Source organism: Mandrillus leucophaeus, unplaced genomic scaffold (genome assembly GCF_000951045.1).
Source record: "Mandrillus leucophaeus isolate KB7577 unplaced genomic scaffold, Mleu.le_1.0 Scaffold1094, whole genome shotgun sequence".
NCBI classification, from domain to species: Eukaryota; Metazoa; Chordata; class Mammalia; order Primates; family Cercopithecidae; genus Mandrillus; species Mandrillus leucophaeus.
Window position 1 is genome coordinate 384,699 of NW_012099143.1, and position 23,675 is coordinate 408,373.

The window sequence follows — 23,675 nt, forward strand, 5'->3', positions numbered from 1 at the left end:
TTAAATGTAGCCCGTTGTTTCTTTTTGTTTCTCTCATAATCTGTAACCTAAAGTGGCATAATGAATGTATGTCTAAATAATGTAATCATTTATCCAGGGCCAGATTTTGTGAAATAATTTCAATATCAAATATATAAAAATCTAATCTTCAGAAATGATCTATACTCTAGCATTTTCCACAAATTTATCAAATTTCTATTTAGTGTTTGAGAGCTCTTCACAAACTTTTAGTTGAGGTGCAGCGTTCCTTTTTTTTTTTCTTTTTGAGAGGGAGTCTAGCTCTGTCACCCAGGCTGGAGTGCCGTGGCGCGATCTCGGCTCACTGCCATCTCTGCCTCCCGGGTTCAAGCAATTCTCCTGCCTCAGCCTCCCAAGTAGCTGGGATTATAGGTGCCTGCCACAGCGCCCAGCTAATTTTTGTAGTTTTTATTAGAGACGGGGTTTTGCCATGTTGTCCAGACTAGTCTCAAACTCCTGACCTCAGGTCATCTGCTTGCCTCGGCCTCCCAAAGTGCTGGGATTACAGGTGTGAGCCACTGCGCCCGGCCCTGTTCTCTTCTTTCAACCATTGACTCCTCTCAAGTTTCTGGCTTTTTTAAAAAAACAAATTTATCAAGATACAATTTGTATATGACACATTTTACCCATTTAAAATGTGCAACTCAGTGTTTTCTACTATATTCATAGGGTTGTGCAACCATTACCAAACTCTAATTTTAGAATATTTTCCTTTCCTCTAAAAGGAGTTGTGTACCCATTAACTGTCAATCCCTATTTTTCCCTACTCCACTCCTAGTCCCTGGCAACCACTAATCTACTTTTTTTCTATGAATTTGTCAACTTTGGACATTTCATATAAATGAAATAATACATTATGTGGCCTTTTGTGACGGCTTCTTTCAGTTAGCGTGTTTTCAAGATTCATCCATGTATCCAGTACTTTATTCTTTTTTATAGACAAATAATATTTCATCATATGTTTATAACACATTTTGTTTGTTTATTAATCAGTTAATGGACATTTAGTGGTTTCAAAATTTGGTTATTAGAAATAATGCTGCTATGACTATGTGAACACATGTTTTTATTTTTGTGTGGACGTGTTTTAATTTTTCTTGAGTGTATACTTAGAAGTAAAATTGCTACGATAAGTGTAACCCTATGTTTAACTCTTTGAGGACCTGCCAAATTGTTTTCCAAAGTGGCTGTCTGCCTACTTTTGATTGCTGTCCAGTCTTCAAATACTTGTATTTTGTCTGGAGTGCATAGGTGTTATCTGTGAGAAGGCAGATCTAATAGCAGCTGTTCTGCTATTGTAATTCTTTACATATCAGAAGTTTATTTTAAATAATTGAACATGAGTTTGTAAAAATTAGCTTTGCACATTTCAGAGCTATGCTAAACTACTGCAGTGATTCTCAAGGTGGAGTGGAGTGGGAAAGCTACCTGTTTGAATTTCATCGTTCAAGAAATTATCCTGAAGAATAGCCAAAAGGCATAAATAGTTCATAGACAAATATAAATGGCCAATAAAAACATGAAAGGATGTTCAATTTAACTAATAAATAAATATAAAGAAGTAAATAAATAAAATAATATATTTTACCCAATAAGTTGAAAAGATTAATAATGACCTAAAACCCTCAGTTTCAGTTGAGCAGGAAGGAATTGAGCTCCTTTGTTTATACAGTATTAGTGGAAATATGAGTGATTTGACTTTTTGAAGGGTAGTTTGATAATACATATCCAAATGTCAGACGCACATATCCCTTGACTCAGGAATCTCTCTTCTAGGAATTTTCTTTAAAGAGATCATTGCATAAGTACACAAAGATATATGCATATCAGTTTTCATCACAGTATTAATAGTGAAAAGTAAAAATAAATATCCATGAGCAGGAGACTGATTGGTTATTATTCTATATACCTAAAGTGCAGTACCCTCAACTCATTAAAAATGGAGAAGAAGGATCATGTTTAATTATCTGGAAAGATATTTGTGATGTTATTTAGTAAAAAGACTGGGTTATAGGACAGCATGTTATTCTATGATTTTTCTTTAAAAATAGCTTTATTGGCCAGGCATGGTGGCTCATGCCTGTAATCAATCCCAGCACTTTGGGAGGCCAAGACAGGTGGATCATGAGGTCAGGAGATCAAGACCATCCTGGATAACACGGTGAAACCCCGTCTCTACTAAAAAATACAAAAAAACTAGCCAGGCGTGGTGGCGGGTGCCTGTAGTCCCAGCTACTCGGGAGGCTGAGACAGGAGAATGGTGTTAAACCCGGGAGGGGGAGCTTGCAGTGATCTGAGATCAGACCGCTGCACTCTAGCCTGGGCAACAGAGCAAGACTCCGTCTCAAAAAAAAAAATAAAAAAATAAAAAATATAAAGAATAAGGGCTTTGGAGGGTCCTCACATATACTGAGGGATCTGGAATGTAACATACATGTCCAGGGCCAGACACATGCTCAGAAAAGACCAGAGGATGTGAGGCTTGTATCACTGGAAAATCTTTCATCTATGAACAAACAAGGAGTGAAAGCTAAAGTAGAGTTGTAGGTGGTCTGGCTATGTATTAAAGGAGTGCCTAGGTCAGAGCCAACTGGCAAAGAGTGGGAGAGTATTTTTTTTCTTTTTTTTTGGCTCTGTCTGGCTGACCACTGAGATAACAGAATGGAGACTTCAGTGACCACACACAAAAAGCAGTCTGCAAAAATAGTTTGGAAAAGTCAGTAAATAGACAGATAACTGAGCCCTCAACAAGCAACAACACAAGCCTTGTTGGGGAGAGATTCTGATTTCCTGAATTACCACATTATGATATTAAAAACATCCAATTTTCTACAAAAAATTACAAGGCATACAAGAAGCAGGAAATTACAGCCCATTCACAGGGAAAGAGATTAATAGAAACCATACCTGAGAATGCCCAGCATTGGACTTATTACACAAATACTTTATTTTTTTCAAAGTTTTATTGTTAATTGACAAATAGTAATTGTTTATATTTATGAGGTACAGGTACAATGTGCTGTTTTGATATATGTATACATCGTGGAAGGATTATATCAAACTAATTAACATGTCTATCACCTTACATAACATTTTTTGTAGTGATAACATTTAAAATCTTCTGTTTTAGCAATTTTGAAATTTACAACACTTTGTTATTATTATTAACCATGCTATGCAATAGATTTTGAAAACTTTCTGTCCTGTCTAACTGAAACTTTATACCCTTTAATCATCATTTCCCCATTCCCCACTACGCACCACCTTGTAGCCACTATTCTACTCTCTACTTTTATAGATTTGATTTTTTTATTTAACTTTAGTTTTTGTAGATACACAGTAGGTGCAGATATTTATGGCGTATATGAGATGTTTTGATGCAGCATGCAATGTATAATAATCATATCGCAGAGAATGGGGTATCCATTCCCTCAAGCATTTATCTTTTGTGTTACAAACAATCCAGTCATACTCCTTTAGTTATTTTTAAATATGCAATTAAATTATTGACTATAGTCACTCTGTTGTACTATCAAATAATAGTAGATCTTGTTCTTTCTGATTTTTAAAATACGTATTAACTATTCCCACCCGCTCTCCTGCCCGAACCCATGACCCTTCCCAGCCTCTGATAACCATCCTTCTTTTTGTTTTTTCTGAGGCAGAGTCTTGCTCTGTCACCAAGTCTGGAGTGCAATGGAGCAATCTTGGCCCACTGCAACCTCTGCCTCCTGGGTTCAAGCAATTCTCCTTCCTCAACCTCCTGAGTAGCTAGGAATACAGGTGCCTGCCACCACGTCTGGCTGATTTTTGTACTTTTTTTTTTAGTAGAGACTGGATTTCACCCATGTTGGTCAGGCTGGTCTCGAACTCTTGACCTCAAGTGATCCACCCACCTTGGCCTCCCAAAGTGCTGGGATTACAGGTGTCATCCTTCTACTCCCTATCTCCATGAGGTCAACTGTTTTGATTTTAAATCCACAAATAAGTGAGAACATGTGATATTTGTCTTTCTGCACCTGGCTTATTTCACTTAACATAGTGATCTCTATTTCGATACATGTTATTGCAAATAACAGGATCTCATTCATTTTTGTGGCTGAATAGTACTCCATTGTGTATATGTAACACATTTTCTTTATCTATTCATCTGTTGATGGACACTTAGGTTGCTTCCACATCTTGCCCATTGTGAACAGAGCTGCAACAAACATGGCGATAGCTCTTCGATATATTGATTCTTTTCTTTTAGGTATATACCTAGCTGTGGGATTGCTTGGTTATATGGTAACTCTATTTTTAGTTTTTTGAGGAACCTCTACTATTCTCCAAAGTGGTTGTACAAATTTACATTCTCACCAGCGGTGTATGAGTGTTCCCTTCCCTCCACATCCTCACTGGCATTTGTTATTGCCTGTCTTTTAGGTATAAGCCATTTTAACTGCAGTGAGATGATATGTCATTGTAGTTTTGATTTGCATTTCTCTGATGCTCAGTGATATTGAGCACCTTTTCGTATACCCATTTGCCATTTGTATGACTTCTTTTGAGAAATGTCTATTCACACCTTTTGCCCAATTTTTTATCAGATTATTAAATTTTTTTCCTGTGGAGTTGTTGGGTCTCCTTATGTATTCTGGTTACTAATCCTTTGTCAGATGGGTAGTTTGCAGATATCTTCTCCAATTCTGTGAGTTGTGTGTTCACTTTGTTGATTGTCTCCTCTGCTGTACAGAAGCTTTTTTAACTTGATGTGATCCCATTTGTCCATTTTTGCTTTGGTTGCCTGTACTTGTGGAGTATTACTCAAGAAATTTCTGCCCAAGTCAACGTCCTGGAGATTTTTCCCAACGCTTTCTTGTAGTATTTTCATAGTTTGGGTCTTCAATTTAAGGCTTTAATCCATTTTGACTTGATTTTTGTATATGATGAGAGATAGGGGTCTAGTTTCATTCTTCTGCATATAGATACCCAGTCTTCCCAGCATAATTTATTGAAGAGACTGGACAAAGACTTTAAATCAGTGATCTTAAATATGCTCAAAGAGCCAAAGGAAAACAGATCACAGTCTGAACAAATAGAAAATACCAGTGAAAGGATAGAAATTATACAAAAGGAATATTATGGGAATTCTGGAATTGGGAAAAAGCAAAGGATAAAAGAAGGGTACATACCCCCAGAAATGCAAAATGTGTTGTCTCTTTAGCAATGAGTTTTATGCAGATAAAAATTACAATGTTATGCCATTCCCATTCATCAGAAAATGGGAAAATGGGGCTCTTTGTGGAACATTGATAGGAACATTAACTGGCACAGCCTTTCTCAAGGATGATTTGGTAAAATCTGTCAAGAGCTTTGAAACTTTTGACATAGCTATTACTTCAGGGAAGTATAAAAGTGCATTGCATATTAATTTGCTCGTTTATTTTCATATTTATCAATTCTTTTACAAACATTTATTGAGAGTCTGTTAGATGCCAGGCACTTGCCCTACTTGTCAAAGAAAATCCATAAATAAATTCTGTGTTGTTGAAAGGTTTTATTCCATCGAATGAAAGACTAAAAACAAGCAAAAGTAACATATTTTAAACAGTAATGAGTGCTATAAAAATTAAGCTGGGCAAAGGAGATGGCATTATTTTAAGTGAGATGATCAGGGAACATAAAAACAAATATAGAAACTAAATGTACGTTACTGGATGGTAAGTAAAATAAATATGGTACAAATGAATTACCTTTGGGATAAAAATTAAAAGTCATAGTACCATAATGTTTTCTATATTACATGATAAATTTTATTTTTACCTTTGATTTTTAAGAAATGCTTGATTCCAATTGTAAGGGCACAGATGTTCAGATTAACATAGTTATTATAAATAAATAAATTATACAATATATTAATGAATTATGCTGTATTAAACGATAGTGTCCAAGGGGAAAGATCTAAATATACGAAGTACTTGGCCTCATTTTTAATTAGCTGACATTGTTGCTTTTATTTATCAGCAGGTGGTGCTATTGCTTGTGTAAGAGATACTTTTTGTGATTCTCATTTTCTCTGTCTTTGAATATTCGGTTAGGCATTATAATAAAAAGGTATCTACCTGTTCATCTTTTCAATTAAAATAATTGCAATGACTTACCATCTGCAGTAACTGCTCCTAAACATCAGTTAATGTGCCCTAAATGAATGTAAGAAACTTTGCATCTATTTTCTCTTCCACTTAAACTTACTTTGTAAATGTACAATTTTATGAATTGAATTTCTTGAACTTGGCCAAAGTTTATGCTTTTTTTCCCCCCAAGAACACAAATCCACTTTTATTTACTTTTCGTTAGCTTAAATCCTTGAGGGGTACAGCATCACACAGATTCTGTGTCCAGTGGCTTTAGCAGGAAGATTTCTTTGGATTTTGGCACAAACCATGCTACTGTTTCCATGGGCCCAAATTATCTTTCCACGGATTACTCTAGTTTGTTTGGTTTGCCACCAGGAGTCACTATGTTGTTCTTTGTTTTATATACATAAGCATATCTCTTGCCCAAATAGAATTCAGTTTCATCTCTAGCATAAACATCTTCAACTTCAGGAAGAGCTGTGTACTCCCTTTGGTTCTGGAGACCCCACTTAGAGCAAGCAAACATGATCTTGTACCACAGCCTACCAACCTATTTCCCTTTTAGACATCCTGTTCCCTGCAGGCCTCCACAGGCTCCAAGATGGCAGAAAGAGCCAAAGATTATCCTTTTGAGGATCCTTTCAATGTAATATATTTATACAGGAATAGTAAAGATAAGGGTGAGGTTGGCATTGAGGAGATACTTTTAAAAGTCTCTATAGTCAAGTCATGTTTTTTAGTTTAAATATTTATTTCCCTGTTGAGAAATAACCTGCATGCCTAAGCAATTTGACAGAATACAGAAGGAAAAAAATAGTCTCTTCGCTCAAAGGAATGTATCATTTTTTGATCTATCAACACTTTATAAAACATTCTGAATTGTTATTCCCTATATTGTGCTGTTTAACATGATTGCTTATTTTGTTTTAATGTAAGAGTAGCATTAGTATGTTTGTAGAGCCTGGAGTCAAGGCTCCAGCAGTGAATTTACAAAGTCAGAGGCCTCTTCTTGGTCTTTACATTTCTCATCTACAAAATAAATTGTCTAAGCTAAATGATTACCTCTCTCTTTTCAACTCCACGATTCTATGATACCTTTTCTATGGGCATTGGACATCCTGCTTGCTTCTTCTTATAAGTGTTAGTGTATTGATTGTTTCTTTGTTTTTTAATATGAAGTTATTATATAGGAAGAGGCAACACTGCAGCCTTTTCTCACTGCCAGAAGTGAGAAAAACACAAGCAGTGCTGGAGAAGTGTGGCTGATCTTATGACTTCAAACTTACTCTATGTTTTCTTTTAGTTGAAGAAAGTAGAAGAAACCGTTAAGTAAAAAGGAGATTTGGTTATAAGGATACAGGGATATCTTCCAGAAGCCAGGGAAAGGATATAGCCAGACCTCAGGAAACAGGAACTGGAGTGCTAGGAGAACACAGAAAGTGCCTGTTTTCTTTGTGTCTTTTGTCGCTTCTGTCTGTATATCCAGGTCCTTTTTTTCTTTTCCAGTGGATTGACCTTTTTTACCCCCCTCAGTTTATGTGCTGGGAAGTGACCAGTGTTAACAACTCTGAAGTATACGTTTTTTTATTTGAGAGAGCAGTCAGACTGAGACAAGATTCTTAATCCCAATTTTAAGCACTCCCTCAGGGAAGGGATCACTGACTCAGCTTAGGTTTGGTACACATGCCTGGTCTAATGAGTTGTGTCTAGGCAGGTTGGGGTAAGTGTACCTATTTTGGTTATTTTTTTCTTTTTAAAAGCAGCTTCTTCAATAACTTAAAATGTTTTCTTTTGGATATCTTTAATAATCCAGTGCCACATGCCAAGTTCCTACCACCACTTGGTGGCAACGTGGTCACATAGTCAAAATATGGTTTAGGTTTTTTTTTAAAAAATCATTGTTAATAAGTCCTTGAAAGCCAAAACCACAAATCGCAAACTACATTTAAAAAGTGGTAAGACTTTAGGAGGCCAAGGCAGGCAGATTGCTTGAGCCCAGTTCAAGATCAGCCTGGGCAACATGGTGAGACCCCTATCTCTACAAAAAATACCAAAAAAGCATTAGCCAGGTGTGGTGGCAAGTGCCTGTAGTTGTAGCTACTCAAGAGGCTGAAGTGGGAGGATTGCCTGAGCCCAGGAGATTGAGGCTGCAGTAAGCTATGATCGCGCCACTGCACTCCAGCATGGTGACAGAGTGAGAACCTGTCTCAAAAAAAAAAAGAAAAAAAAGTAGTAAAAATATCATTTTATGTGTTTATGCTCATATCTAAATATGAATCTTTAGAAAAAAAGGAATATGCTTTTACAATCCCCAAATTAACTGCTATGTTCTTCCTAATGTAACTTAATGACTGGCTGAATAATGGGCCTCCGAAGATATCCATGTGCTAATCCCCAGAACCTTCGAATATGTTACCTAATATGGCAAAAGGAATGTTGCAGATGTGATTAAGGGTAGGGACCTCTAGATGGTAAATTATCCTGGATTATCCAGTCATCCAATATAATCACATGAATTCTTAAAAGCGGAGAACCTTTCCTAGCTGGGGGTTAGTGGACGAAGAAGGACAGATTCAAAGTAAGAGCAGCTCCACCTGCTGTTGCTGGCTTTAAAGGCGAAGGAAGTGGACTGCAAACCAAGGAATGCAGGTGGCCTCTAGAAGCTATGAATGGCCAGCAAGGAAATGGGGACCTCAGTCATACAACTGCAAGAAACAGTTCTGCCCACAATCTGAATGATCAAGGAAATGGACCTTCTCCCAGAGCCTCCAGAAAGGAATGCAGCTCTGTTAGCACCTTGATTTTAGCTCAGTGAAACTCATGTTGGGTTTTTGACTTAGAGAACTGCAAGATAATCAATTTATGTTTTTCTAAGCCTCTACATTTGTGGTAATTTGTTACAGCAGTAATAGAACACTGCAGATATACCTGCAAAGATATAAACTATATCTTTGTAATTGCATTTTAGGGCCAATGTTAGCAATGAGTCATGTAGGTAGAAGATAACTTGGGAAGGATTTCACCTTCTTACTGATAAAAAAATTCCCTCACTAGCTTTATTGCTTTGATTTAAGAAATTGTTTCTTAAAATATAATAGTATCATGGGAGTAACACATTAAACTTATTTTTATCAGGTCCTTTTCTAAGTAACTTGGCTAGCTGAGAGCAGACTTCAGAGCATGTGAAGAGAGGTATAGAATATTTTTGCCCAGGAGATGGCCCTTTATGGAGAGATTTTGGCTAGTTGTAGAACACCCTCAAGGTACTGGATATTTGAGGAAATGCCAGTGATATTTGGCCAGAGCTAAAAACCAAATTGGTCAGCCTCACACTTTTTCAAGACTGCCCTACCTTCAGACAAAGTTGTTGCTTAAAAGAAAATTGGCCTAAGGGAAAAATAGAATGCAAAAAGAAGTTTTAAACTCTTTTATAATCATGTGTTTGTGGTATTAATAGTGTTATTCTGAGTATCTATATTGGTGTCTTAAGAATTGGGATTTTTAGGGCCGGGGGTGGCAGCCCATGCCTGTAATCCCAGCACTTTGGGAAGCTGAGGTGGGTGGATCACCTGAGGTCAGGAGTTTGAGACCAGCCTGGCCAACATGGCAAAACCCCATCTCTACTAAAAATACAAAAACTAGCTGGGTGTGGCAGCCCATGCCTGTAATCCCAGCACTTTGGGAAGCTGAGGTGGGTGGATCACCTGAGGTCAGGAGTTTGAGACCAGCCTGGCCAACATGGCAAAACCCCATCTCTACTAAAAATACAAAAATTAGCCAGATGTGGTGACGGGTGCCTATAGTCCCAGCTACTTAGGAAGCTGAGGCAGGAGAACCTGGGAGGCAAAGGTTGCAGTGAACCAAGATTGTGCCACCGCACTCAAGCCTGGGTGACAGAGCAAGACTCCGTCTCGAAAAAAGAAAGAATTGGGATTTTTTTTTGCCGAACCGAGTTTGACATCAGCCTGAAAAACATAGTGAATTGAAACTCTATCTCAAAAAAAAAAAAAAAAAAAAAAAGAATTAGGATTTTTTCAGCTAATTAAAGGAGATCCTGAGGTAAGATTGGAGAGGGTAAGTAGAAATCCGATAGTTCCTGGATTGGAATGGAAAGCATTAGAGTTTGTTTTTTATGTTGAAAAAATTACCTATTTCTGTCCACTAAAAAGACCTAGAAAAGCAATGATCAACTCAGTAATAGTATCTAAGCACTTGTGGGCATTCTTTAAATAATATTTTCCACATTTTTATAACATGAACCAGTGCTCCACTGAGAATTCCCCGTGTAAGTCAGGAAATCTAAAATATGAATCTGGACATTTTATCATACTAGGAAACAAGGAAAGTGTCTAAAAAAATAAAAGCTGTAAGAGTCTGTCAAGAAGACTTAAAAAAAAAAAAAACACCCAAGTTGAAAGAGATCTGACTGGCTAAAAGTGAGCCAATTTGAAACGGGCACAGTAGCTCACGCCTGTAATCCCAGCACTTTGGGATGCCAAGGCGGGCGGATCACAAGGTCAGTAGATTAAGACCAGCCTGGCCAATGTGGTGAAGCCCCGTCTCTACTAAAAATACAAAAATTAGCTGGGCGTGGTGGCAGGTGCCTGTAGTCCCAGCTACTCTGGAGGCTGAGGCAGGAGAATTGCTTGAAGCCAGGAGGCAGAGGTTGCAGTAAGCCGAGATCGTGCCACTATACTCCAGCCTGGGCGACAGAGCGAGACTGTGTCTCAAAAAAAAAAAAAAAAAATTGAGCCAATTTGAGCATTCTATTTATTGAAACACATCAAAGGTGTATATACCAACTGGTATAACGAACCGCTATTTACCCATTACTCAACTTCCAACAATTATCAACTAATAACATATCTCATCTGTACCACCACCCACTTAAGCAAATCCCTGGCATCCTATCATTCTGTCACCAAATATTTTAGTATATATCACTGAAAACACAAAGTCTATTGTTAACCTAACCTCAATACCATTATTAAATCTGAAAACAATTAACAGCAATTTTTAAGTATCATCAAGTATCTGGTCACTATTCAAATTTATATTTTTGAAAAGTGATACAATTATGTACCACATAATAACATTTTGGTCAGTGACAGACTGCATGTATGACAGTGGTCCCATAGGATTATAATGGAGTTGAAAAATTCCTATTGCCTAGTGATGCCATAGCCATCCTAGTATCATAGTACAACACATTACTTATGTGTTTGTGTTGATGCTTGTGTAAACATACCACTGCGCTGTCAGCCATATTAAAGTACAGCATGTACAATTATGTACAGTACGTAATACTTGGTAATGATAATAGATGACTGTGGTACTGGTTTATATATTTCTTATACTATCCTTTTTATTGTTATTTTAGTGTGTACTCCAATTTAAAAAAGAAGTTAACTGTAATACAGCCTCACATAGGTCCTTCAGGAGGTATTGCAGAAGACGACATTGTTATCATAAGGAATGACAGCTTCATGCATGCTATTGCCCCTGAAGACCTTTCATTGGGCAAGGTGTAGAGGTGGAAGACAGTGATATTAATGATTCTGACCCTGTGTAGGCCTACGCTAATGTGTGTGTTTATATCTTAGTTTTTAACAAGAAAGTTTAAAAAGTAAAAAACAAAACAAAAAATTTTAAAGATAGAAAAAAACATAAAGAATAAGGATATAAAGAAAATATATTTGTACAGCTGTCCCAACATGTTTTATTTTAAGCTTAGTGTTACTACAAGAGTCAAAAAGTTTAAAAAATTAAGAGGTTTATAAAGCAAAAAAGTTATAGTAAGCTGAAGTTAATTTGTTATTGAAGAAAGAAAAATACTTCTCAATGAATTTAGTAGCCTAAGTGTACAGTGTTTATAAAATTGATAGTAGTATGTAGTAGTGTTTCAGGCCTTCACATTCACTCACCATTCACTCTCTGACTCACCCAGAACAACTTCCAAGCCTGCAAGCTCCATTCGTGTAAGTGTCATATACAGGTATACCATTTTTTATGTTTTAATGCTGTATTTTATTATACCTTTTTTTGTGTTTAGGTATGTTTAGGTCTACTACTATCATTGTGTGACAGTTTCCTATAGTATTCAGTACAGTAAGGTGCTTGATAGGTTTGTAGCCTAGGAGCAACAAGCTATACCATATAGTCTAGGTGCTATATTATCTATATTTGTGTAAGTACACACTATGATGTTCACATGATGAAATCGCCTAATAGCCCATTTCTCAGAATGCATCCCCTTCATTAAGCAACACATGATGGCAACTAACTGGAAATAATAAAGAATTTATCCTGCCTTTGATATATATACCCCAGGGTAACCAAATAGGTGATGAGAAGATATTTCTTTTTCTAAAACTATTGCAGTTAGTAAGTGAAGAAAAGATTAGAAGATTACCCATTTTGCAACCCTACTGAATTAGTAGATGTAGGCAATGATCGTCATTTACTAAAAGCATAAGAAGAGAGGCAACAGATGTTAATTGTTTCCTACTGGAAGTACATGTCATTACTCTTATTCATGTAATGCTGTCCCAGCATCCGTTTTGTTGTCTTGTCCCTGACTTTTGACCCATCTATTTTGAGATAGTCTCCATCTAGTTAGCATTTTATCTTCTAGATAGATAAGGCCCCGTACACCGAACTGTTTGATCACCTTCTACTTTTAAGTGTTAGGAACCTGATAATGTAATCCCCAAGTTCCCGTGCTTATCCTTGTGCTCCCTCCAATCAACCCCACCTAGGGGTCGCCAGGGGAAACCCACCTAGGTAACACGCTGCACACCAATAAAAGCTTCCACCCGAAGGTCTCACCCTGTCTCTCTTGCTCCCCATCTGCTGGTCGAGCGTTCATGTTCTTGATGACACCCCACACCTTCCCATTGGCTCTGCCTTCTCGCTTAGACCTATGAGTAGTAAACCTAATCTTTCCACGAATGTTCCTCACTGTGCCACACAAAACCTAACTTAAATACCTCACTAAACAAATTGCAACAGTATACAACATCACCTATGAAGTTTTCTTGCCAAAAATATGGAACCTGAATCTGATCAAGACTCTAAATCTAACTACTAATTTACAGGAAATAAAGGGGACAGAGGAAATGTTAAATAACACCATGAGAATGCAGAAGCCAAAATCCAGACTGGGAAATTTTATAGGACATATGACCCAGTTTCTTCAACAACCACAAAATTACAAAGGGAGGTCAGGCATGGTGGCTTATGCCTGTAATCCCAGCACTTTTGGAGGCCAAAGCAGGAGGATCACTTGAGCTCAAGAGTTCAAAAGCAGCCTGTACAACATAAACCTCATCTCTACTAAAAATAAAAATCCCGATGTCTTGGCATGCACCTGTGGTTCCAGCTACTCAGGATGCTGAGGTGGGAGGATCACTTGAGCCCGGAGATTGAGGCTAGAGTAAGCTATTGCATCACTGTACTCCAGCATGGATGAAAGAGAAAGACATTGTCTCAAAAAAAAAAAAAAAATTTACAAGGGTAAAAAGATGTGGAAGGAGAACATATAGATCTTACCCATCAAACATAGTGGTTGTACCTTATTTGCATCTTGATTGACACAAACTGGAAACAAATTGGGAAAAAAATGGCAATTGGGAAATTTTGAACAGTGACTTAATGATGGTATTGAAGTTGGGTTTAAAAAGCCTTTTGTCTTTTTAGTGATATATAGTAGTTCCTCCTTGTCTGTGGCTTTGCTTTCATGATTTTTCGGTTACCTATAGGCAACCATGATCTGAAAATATTAAAGGGAAATTCTAGAAATAAAAAATGCATAAGTTTTATATTGCACACTGTTCTGAGCAGCATGATGAAATCTCAAGCCATCCTACTTCATTTTCCCAGGACATGAGTCATCCCTTTGTCCAGTATATCCACTCTGTATACACTACCCACCCATAAGTTACTTAGTAGCTGGCTTAGTTGTCAGATCAACTGTCACAGTATTTCAGGGCGTGTGTTCAAGTAACCCTTAGTTTTCTTAATAATGGCCCCAAAGCACAAGAGTAAGGATGCTAGCAATTCAGTGTGCCACAGAGAATCCATAAAGTGCTTCCTTTAAGTGAAAAGGTGAAAGTTCTCAATTAGAAAAAGATGGTATGCCGAGGTTACTAACATCTATGGTAAAAATGAATCTTCTATCCATGAAATTGTGAAGGAGGAAAAACAAATCTGTTCATAGTGTTATATAGACAGTACAGAACTATCTGTGGTTTCAGGCCTCCACTGGGGGTCTTGGAACCTATCCCTGTGGATAAGAAGGGACTACTATGTGCTGAAATATTTATTGATGAAATGATATGATAGGGATTTGCTTTAAATAATCTGGGCCATGGAGAAGTGGATGGTGGTACAGAGGAGATGAGAATTTGCCATTAGTTGATAATTGTTGGAAACTGGGTAACAGGTAAATGGGGGTCTATTATGCCAGTCATTCTCAAAGTGTGGTCACTGGCCCAGTAGCTTCAGGACCCTCTGGGAGCTTGTTAGAAATGCAAATTTTTTGACCCCAGCCCACATCCACTAAATCAGACACTCTGGGGTCGGGCCCAGGAATCCATTTTAACAATCCTTCTAGGTAACTCTGATGCACACTAAAGTTTGAAAACCACTGCTTTGTATTATTATTCCTACTTAAGTTTATGTTTGAAATTCAAAGAAATAAAAAGTGCAAAAGAAAAAAATTAGTTTATGAATATAACAAGCCAAATGTACACATACCTAGGAGAAGCTGGTTTAGAGGCTAAGACAAGGTTGTATAATTGTCTTAATAGTTAGCAGATGAGTTGGTAAGGTACCGTCAGAGAGCCAGCTGCTAATGATAAACTAAATTACAAATTTTGCTCTTCTCTTGAAACAATGGCTCTTTATTAAAATCACCTAGAGAACTTTTAAACACACATCCAGACCTACCCCCAGGAGATTCTGGATTTAATTGGTTGGATCAGAGCTAGGGTTTTGGCTCTCTTTTTTAAAAGTTTCTAAGATGATAATAATGTGCAGCTAGCATTGATAACAAGTATCCTAACTTTATGTGCATAAGAATTATCTCAAGAGCTTGTTAAAAGCTTCCTGTCTCCTCCAGAGATTCAGATTCAATAGCTTGGGGTAGGGTCCATGAATTTACATTTTTAATAAGCTCACACGTGATATAGATGCTGCTGGCTTGCACACTTTGAGTAACATCTTAAAGTAAGAGATAGTCTGGTCAAAGAAAACGATAAGATAAGTAACAGTATAGGGGAGAAAAAGTATGTCTCTTCCCATCTTAGGTTTATGGATGAGGACCCTATAAATAACGAAAGACAGATTAACAAAAAAAAAAAAAAGCATACAATTTTATTTAATACGAACTTTACATAACATGGAAACCTTCAGAAATGAAGACCCGCCCCCCCCACCCCCACCCCAAGAAACAGGGAAACCTGTGTATTTTTATGCTTAGGTTTTATTACAAATGAACTGTCATGCAAAAGTATGATTGGACAGAGAGGTTATGATCTAATGCTAATAAACTGGGGGAAATGTAGCAAAGCCTTTCTGTTCAGATTATTCCTCTCTGCATCCCTGTGTCTTTAGAGATAAGGATGTTCCTTTCCTCCCAGTACAGGGAAGGTACCTCTCCCTTGATGAACTGACCTGCCTTGGGAGAGGGGTGAAAGAAGGTTAGAGAATGACGTTCCTGCTTCTACTGTGTTCTCTATGTCAAAAATTTTGGATTTTGGAGTATTTTGGCTTTTGAATTTTTCAGATTAGGAATGCTCAACCTGTATAACAATATCGTGATAGTAAAGTTAAATTAAATTCTTACATTAAAAATTTTTTAATTTACAATTTAAAAATTATTTTAAATGTAAGCATTAAAAATTAAAATTTCATCACCAAGGTATTAAGCCCAGTACCCATTAATGATAACAAACCCCCATGATACAAGGTTACCTATATAACAAACCTGTACATGTACCCCTGAACTCAAAATAAAAGATTAAAAAATAAAATTATTTCTCTCTGTTTTAGATTAGTAATAAAACAATATAATCGAAACCTAATCAGCAGAGAATAAGTCTTTAATAGTTACTAAAATTGGGGAGGCATACTGGAACTATTCCAAAAATTAAAAAGGAGACACTCCTCCCCAACTCATTCTATGAGGTCCGCATCATCCTGATACCAAAACCTGGCAGAGATATGACAAAAAAAGAAAACTTCAGACCAATATCTTCGATGAACATCAATGCAATAATCCTCAACAAAATACTGGCAAAGTGAATCCAGTAGCACATCAAAAAGCTTATCCACCATGATCAAGTAGGCTTCATCCCCAGATGCAAGGCTGATTCAACATACACGAATCAATAAATGTGATTCATTACATAAACAGAACTGAAGACAAAAACCACACGATTATCTCAACAGATGCAGAAGAGGCTTCCGATAAAATTCAACATCCGTTCATGTTAAAAACTCTCAATAAACTAGGTGTTGAAAGAATACCTCAAAATAAGAGCCATATATGACAAACTTACAGCCAATATCACACTGAAAGGGCAAAAGCTGGAAGCATTCACCTTGAAAACTGGCACAGAACAAGGATGCCCTCTCTCACCACTCCTATTCAATACAATATTGGAAGTTCTGGCCAGAGCAATCAGGCAAGGAAAAAAAAATAAGGGTACTCAGATAGGAGGAGAGGAAGTCAAACTATCCCTGTTTGGAGATGATATGATCCCATTATATATCTAGAAAACCCTGTCATCTCAGCCCAAAAGCTTCTTAAGTTGATAATCAACTTCAGCCGAGTCTCAGGATACAAAATCAATGTGCAAAAATCACTAGCATTCCTATACACCAACAACAGACAAGCAGAGAGCCAAATCACGAATGAACTCCCATTCACAACTGTCACAAAAAGAGTAAAGTACCTAGCCAAAATACTCCAAAATCCAAAACTTTCTGAGCACCAACATGATGCCACCAGTAGAAAATTCCAACACTTGACCTCATGTGACAGGCCACAACCAAAACATCTGCAAAACTTTGTTTCATGCACAAAATTATAAGAAATATATGTATAATTGCCTTTATGCTATGTATAAGAAATATATATATAATTACCTTTATGCTATGTGTATAACATATATATGAAACATAAATGAATTTTGTGTTTAGATTTGGGTCTCATTCTCAATATATCTTCTTATGAATATGCAAATATTTCAAAATCTGAAGAAATCCAAAATTTGCTTCTGGCCCCCATGCATTTCAGGTAAAGGATACTCAATCTGTATTCCTTGAGATGTGTTTTCAGGGATAAGTTGCATGTTGCAGATTTTATTTTTGTTGGTTCGTGTGGACTGTAAAGGAAATCAGTTGAATATGGGATGATGATATACTGTTATCTAAACATTTCATTTTCTCCTCTTAGGATCATGCATCTGTAAGTTCTTAGATAAATATTTCTGTTTAATTTTAGTAAGACATTTCTTTCTGGCTGATTTGGTTCTTCCAGTGTTTTAAAACCATACTTTAAATTCGGTAGTCCTCCCTTTTTCACAGTTTCTTTTTCTGTGAGTTCAGTTACCCTCTGTCAACTGCAGTCCGAAATGGAATTTCCAGACATAGAGATCACACTCACGTAACTTCTACTATAGTATATTTTTATAATTGTTCTATTGTATTATTAGACATTGTTAATCTCTTACTTTCCCTAATTTATAAATTAAACTTCAACATAGGTGTGTATATATAGACAAAAACATAGGATGCATAGGGTTTAGTACTATCCATAGTGTCAGGCTTCCACTGGGGATCCTGGGACTTATCCCCATGGTTAAGGAAGGAGTGTTATATGAATGTATGATTTTAAAATAGGAATTAAACTAAGATCTCTGTTTCTTCTACACCATGAGGATAGACTAGATTTAGAAAGAGAGATATGCCATAAGCCTATATGTTAATAAATCAAGACTCGTTTGTCATTACCAACTACTTTTAATCTTTATGTAAAATAGTATTCATGTAGTGTTTCATAATTCTTTTTTGTCAAACACAAATGAATTAATTTCATTTTATCGCCCAAAGCAGGTTATTAGTATCTTTGAAGTTCCCAGTCTTACAGTTATTTTCAAAAGATGACTTCAAATATTATATGTATTCTTTTTTTAATTGATTCTTCTTAATTTTTGAAAAGGAAGTTTCTAGTATTTTCATACTGCTGATGAAGCAAAGGTTATGGTTTGTTCATTATCTTCTCCCTGATAACTTTATTATTAGGCCTTTACTGAAGCCATTAAAGCAACAGCTAGTGGCTCTAAAGCTGGAGGGTGAGGAGAGTTGTAAAAGAGTGTCAGCAAGGGGTCAAAGAGCCTTTCAGTATGTTTTTGTTATGTATGAACTTTTATTAGGAATTTTAAATTCTTGTTTTGTAATAGTATCAATTAGTAAATCTTTATATTTTTCCATTCCCCCAGATTTGTTGTCAAAGTGAGCCTGTGGCTAATAATGAGTATTTCTGGAAAAAAAAAATGTAAAACAAACAAACAAATTATATCTATCTATCTATCTATCTATCTATCTATCTATCTATCTATCTCCAGCCAAGAGCAACAACAACAACAAAATCAAGACTATGATTATACGCTGTAAGGCTGGAGAAATGGAAAGAGAATATGTATATAAGTTTAGTCAAATTAATTATCCTAGCAAATAACATATGTTGCATCTGAAAAATGAAACAAGTGCATATAATACCATGTATTAAAAAGTTTGCTTTTTTTCTTATGTCTTACTTATACACACACACACAAGAATCTCTTTTGTCCTATTTAATGCTTATTGATATCTCTAAATAACTTTCTCAAATAGATAGATAGGTTCTAGGAGACGTTATACTTACTGCAGTCCGTTAAAAAAAAAGAAAAGAAAAGAGATAAATCCAATTTCGTGTAATTTCATGATTTAGGATGTGTGTCAGAGCTATTTTAATTACATTGTGTGTTGAGTTTCAATTTTTTTGTGACATTCTTAAAATATTGTAATAAGATTTTTTTTAGATGTGGAGACTATATATTAAGAATGAATAATAAGATGTCTTTGTTTTTTCTACAGAATATTTGTGTTTACCTATGAAGTATTATTACTGAAAAGGAATAGTAAACATTGAAATGATGTGGGTTTTTTATAGTTCTTGAGATATTTCATACGGTGTTTTATCATGATGTTCTACTGTGGACTTTAACAATTATATCTGTATTTTCCATTCAGTACACTGTAATTTTAGTAAGAAAAATATTTTAATAATTCCAGAACTGACATTCTTTTAAAAATGATCTTAATATGTTGTCATGTGCCTGATTTAAAACTTCCTAAAAATTTTTTTCAATAAGTCCATTTTTTTCTTGTTTTTTCTCCCCCAGTGGTCATATGCTTTAGAAAAACCCAACACTGGCAGCATATTTAATATTGCGTGGTCTATTGATGGCACTCAGATTGCTGGAGCCTGTGGAAATGGACATGTTGTTTTTGCACATGTGGTGGAACAACATTGGGAGTGGAAAAATTTTCAAGTAACATTAACTAAAAGAAGGGCCATGCAGGTATGATTATGTTCCAAGGTTGATTAAACCTGCTTCTTTTCATATTAGTTAACTGTACAGAATATGGAATTATTTTCATTAATTATATTTAGTCAAGCTTATAAAAATTCAGTCACATTAGAAATATTTTAACTATGCCATTAGTCACTTTCTCTGACATAAAAACCTTTCACAGATATAGAACCTGAATGCCAAAGCTACTCGGTTATGCATTTAGTACAAATACGGTGAAATTGGAAACATTGAGGAAATGTTGAGGAAAAAGCTGTAACAAATAGGAGCATGTTGGATTTGACTCCTGGAGCTGAATCCAAGGCAGGCCTAATCTGCCAGTTACTGACAGGGTTAATTGTTTTACTTATTTGTAATTGGATGAACTTATTTAACCTGATTTTTTTTTTTTTTTAATTTATTTTAAGAATTACCTAAGGAGAGTCAAAATGGGAAAATGGTATAGGAAGTTCTTATTAGGAATTAAGAAGTATAGGGGAAGAAAAATACCTCTACCCATCCTAGGCTCATGACTGAGGTCCCTATAACAAAAGGCATATTAACAAGAAAAAGGCATATAAACTGATTTAATGTAAGTTTTACATGACACCAGAGCCTTCCTGAGGAAATGTAGATCTGAAGAAACAGTTAAGCCTGTGTGCTTTTACGCTACGTTTGATGAAGAGTAGACAGTTGTGGCGATACGCAGTAGGCCAAAAAACGTATGATCTAGTGGTAATAAGCTAGGGAAAATTTAGCAAGACCTGCATGTTTAGATTCTTCTCTGTGTCCCTGTGTCTTCAGAAATAAGGATATAACTTTCCTCTGGGTATAGGGAGGGTACCTCTCACATGAGAGTCTTATGACCTGCTTCAGGAAAAGGTCAGAAAATCCTTTCTAGGTTTTATGACCTGTGTGAGAGAAGAAGAGTTGGGGAAGGTCAGACTGACCTCCTGCTGCTCTTGTTTTATCAAATTCCTTTAGCTTAAAATATTCAGTATGCCATAGTGCCATAATAGTGTATCCTCAATCCCATCAGAAGAAAATTTTGAAGTGAAATATTTTGTAGATAAATACAAGGAGGTTGGAATGTGGCAATGGGAAGTAGAGAGATGTTTTACAGGTCAAAAGTCATCAGTGGGAGGGCACAAGTATCCTCATGGCTCATCTTTGTCTCTCTTTCAGGGCCTCTAGCCCAGTGCCTTGCCCTTAATATATTAATAATTAGTTGAAGAAAGGTACAAGGAGAAGATCAAAGTGCAATGTGTCAATAGAAATCCTCTGAAAAAGAAGGATTCGACCTTTGTCTTCTTCCTTTTGCCTGTATCAATTGCCTCTATCTTCAGTATTCATAATTCATATTATTACTATAAAAATTTAGAAGCATAGGCAGGTCTATTCAAATATTCTGTTAGCCCACATATCCAGATTTTAAAATTTGGATAATATTGTCACTAGATTACTAATAATTAGGTATATTATACTTTTTCTTTATTCTGCTTATTTATTTTAAAATTATAAAACTTTTTATTTAGATAATTTAAAACACACACAGAGTAGTATATTGAATCCCCATGTGCTCATCACCCGGCCCCAGTAATCACCAATTCATGCTTAAGCCTGCCCGGTCCATGTCCTGTCTACTTTCCTTGTTCCCCAAATTCAGACGTTGTATTTCATTTGTAAATATTTTAGTATATATAACTAAAAGATAAGGACTCTGTTTTAACATAACCACACTACCATTATCATATCATATAAAATAACAATTTCTTAACATTATCAAATATCCACAAAGTGTTTAAATGTCCAATTGTTTCCTACATGCCACAAAACTTTGTTTGAATCAGGATCCAATTTTACATATTGCAATTGGCTAATACATTTTTTGAGTCTCTTTTCGTCTGTAGAGTCCCCTTCTATCTCTATTTCCTGCCCTGCAGTTTGTTTGTTGAAGAACCAAGTTATCTGGTAGAGTTTCTCAGTCTGGACTGGGCTGATTCTATCTCCACGGTGTGATTTGACATGCCCTCCATCTTCTGTGTTTCCTTTAAGAAGGATTTAGGATCCAGATGATGATTTAATATATATTTCTTCTAATTAACCTGAGATCTAAACCATTATAATATTCTGGATATGACATAGAATCCATTGTGAGTTCTAATCAACTAATTGGGGTATAATATTATATTTATAGCTAATATAGTAGTGCTAAAAAGTTCTAGCCTTAATTACAGATATGCCCCAACATAAGACTATATCTAGAAAGAAGAGTTCTTCTTTCATAATAAAAAGAAATTATCCTAGTGATGAGAGGATTTTTATGTGAAATAAGATGAACCATGGAAATGCTTAAATGGCTTATCTAATCTAAATTATCTTTGTGTTTAAAATAATATTTATAAATAATTTTTTAAAGTTTTAAACTAGAACATTATTTTTATTTTTTAAAGAGGTTTTACCTTCTCCATGTTATAAAACATTTGACTGCATTTTTGCTAAGTTAGGCCTATTCACTGTTTCTTTTTAGAATGATTTTATTCACTCATTCAATGGATATCTATTGAGTGATCCCTACTTGCCAGGCATTGGGCTAAACAATGAGGAATACAGTAGTGGACAAGACAGATTTGGTCCTTGGTTTTATGGACCCCCTAAATTATTACCTTGAAATTTTTTTTTCATCAATTCAGCTGTAATTGATTTAAAGTGAAAAATAAAGGAAACAAAGGAAATTTATTGATTCATGTGAAGTGAAGAGATAGACTGACTTGAGAGGCATTATTGGTTCAGAGGCTTAAATAATGCCATCATCTCTTTCTCTTCCTTGACTCTTCTTTTCTCTGCAATTGTCTTAGTTTTCAGAAAGGCTCTATTTTGTGGCCTTGGTAGTTCCAGACTGACATTCTACCAACTTCAAGTTCAGTGGAAAGAGTGCTTTTTTTCCCCTAGTAATTCCAGGAGAAACCTCAGCCTTGGATTTCATATGCTGAGCCTGAGTCAAGTGTATTTACTTAGGAAGAGGCAGGGGAAAATGAGTCAATCCCATCTAGCCAGTCACTGAGAATAGTGGAAGGAATGTTTTCCTAAAGGAAAATCAATGTATATTTATGAGAAAAGATGTCATTTGATTCTGGGCAGACAAAAAATGATAGATAGATATATGCTGTAGTCTATCCTTGAGCGGTTTAGCAGCTATAGTGTATTAGTTACTTATTGTTGCATAATGAATAACCCTAAACATAGTGGCTTAAACAGCAACAATTATTATCTCTCATTTTCTGTGAGTCAGGAATCCAGGCATAGCTTAGCTGGGTCCCCTGTTTCAGTCTCACAAGGCTGCAAACAAGGTGTTGGCCGGGACTTTAGTCTTATCTGAAGGCTCAACTGGGGGAAGATTTGCTTTCAAGCTCACTGACATGATGGTTGGCAAGATTCCGTTCATCAGTGTCATTTACACCTGCGGGCCTCAGTGTTTTCTTGACTATTGACTGGAGGTCTCCTTCAGTTCTTTGTATGTGGCCTCTTCATCGGGAAGCTCACAACTTGGTGGTTTGCTTCAGCAGAGCAAGCAAGAAGGGCCAGAGAGAGTGCAAGCAAGACATAAGTCACAGTTTTTTATAACCCGAGCTCAGAAGTGACGTCTCATCACTTTTGCCATATTCTATTTACTAGAAGCAAGCTATTAGGTCCAAACTACACTAAATAGAGAGATTTGCTCAAGCGTGTGAATACCAGGAGGCAGGGATCATTGGGAGTCACCTTACAAACTTCCTTTATTCATATATATGGATATATATTCAAGCTACTCAATATATATGACTCAGAAATATACTAATTTATCATGCAGCTATTTCATATGTGATTGAAAACAAACCCATCCCCTTTCTAAAAAAAGATAACCTAGACTCTACGG

The 23,675-nt window shown here is 36.1% G+C and overlaps 1 protein-coding gene across 2 annotated transcripts in view; it reads left to right on the plus strand.

Annotated features, from left to right (window-relative positions):
* Positions 1–23,675, plus strand: part of IFT80 (intraflagellar transport 80) — a 136,584-nt gene that overhangs the window by 54,048 nt on the left and 58,861 nt on the right. For both annotated transcript variants that reach the window (XM_011989295.1, XM_011989286.1), the window contains one exon: positions 19,589–19,768. In XM_011989295.1, the coding sequence (XP_011844685.1) occupies positions 19,589–19,768 (180 nt within the window). The remainder of the gene's footprint in view (positions 1–19,588; positions 19,769–23,675) is intronic.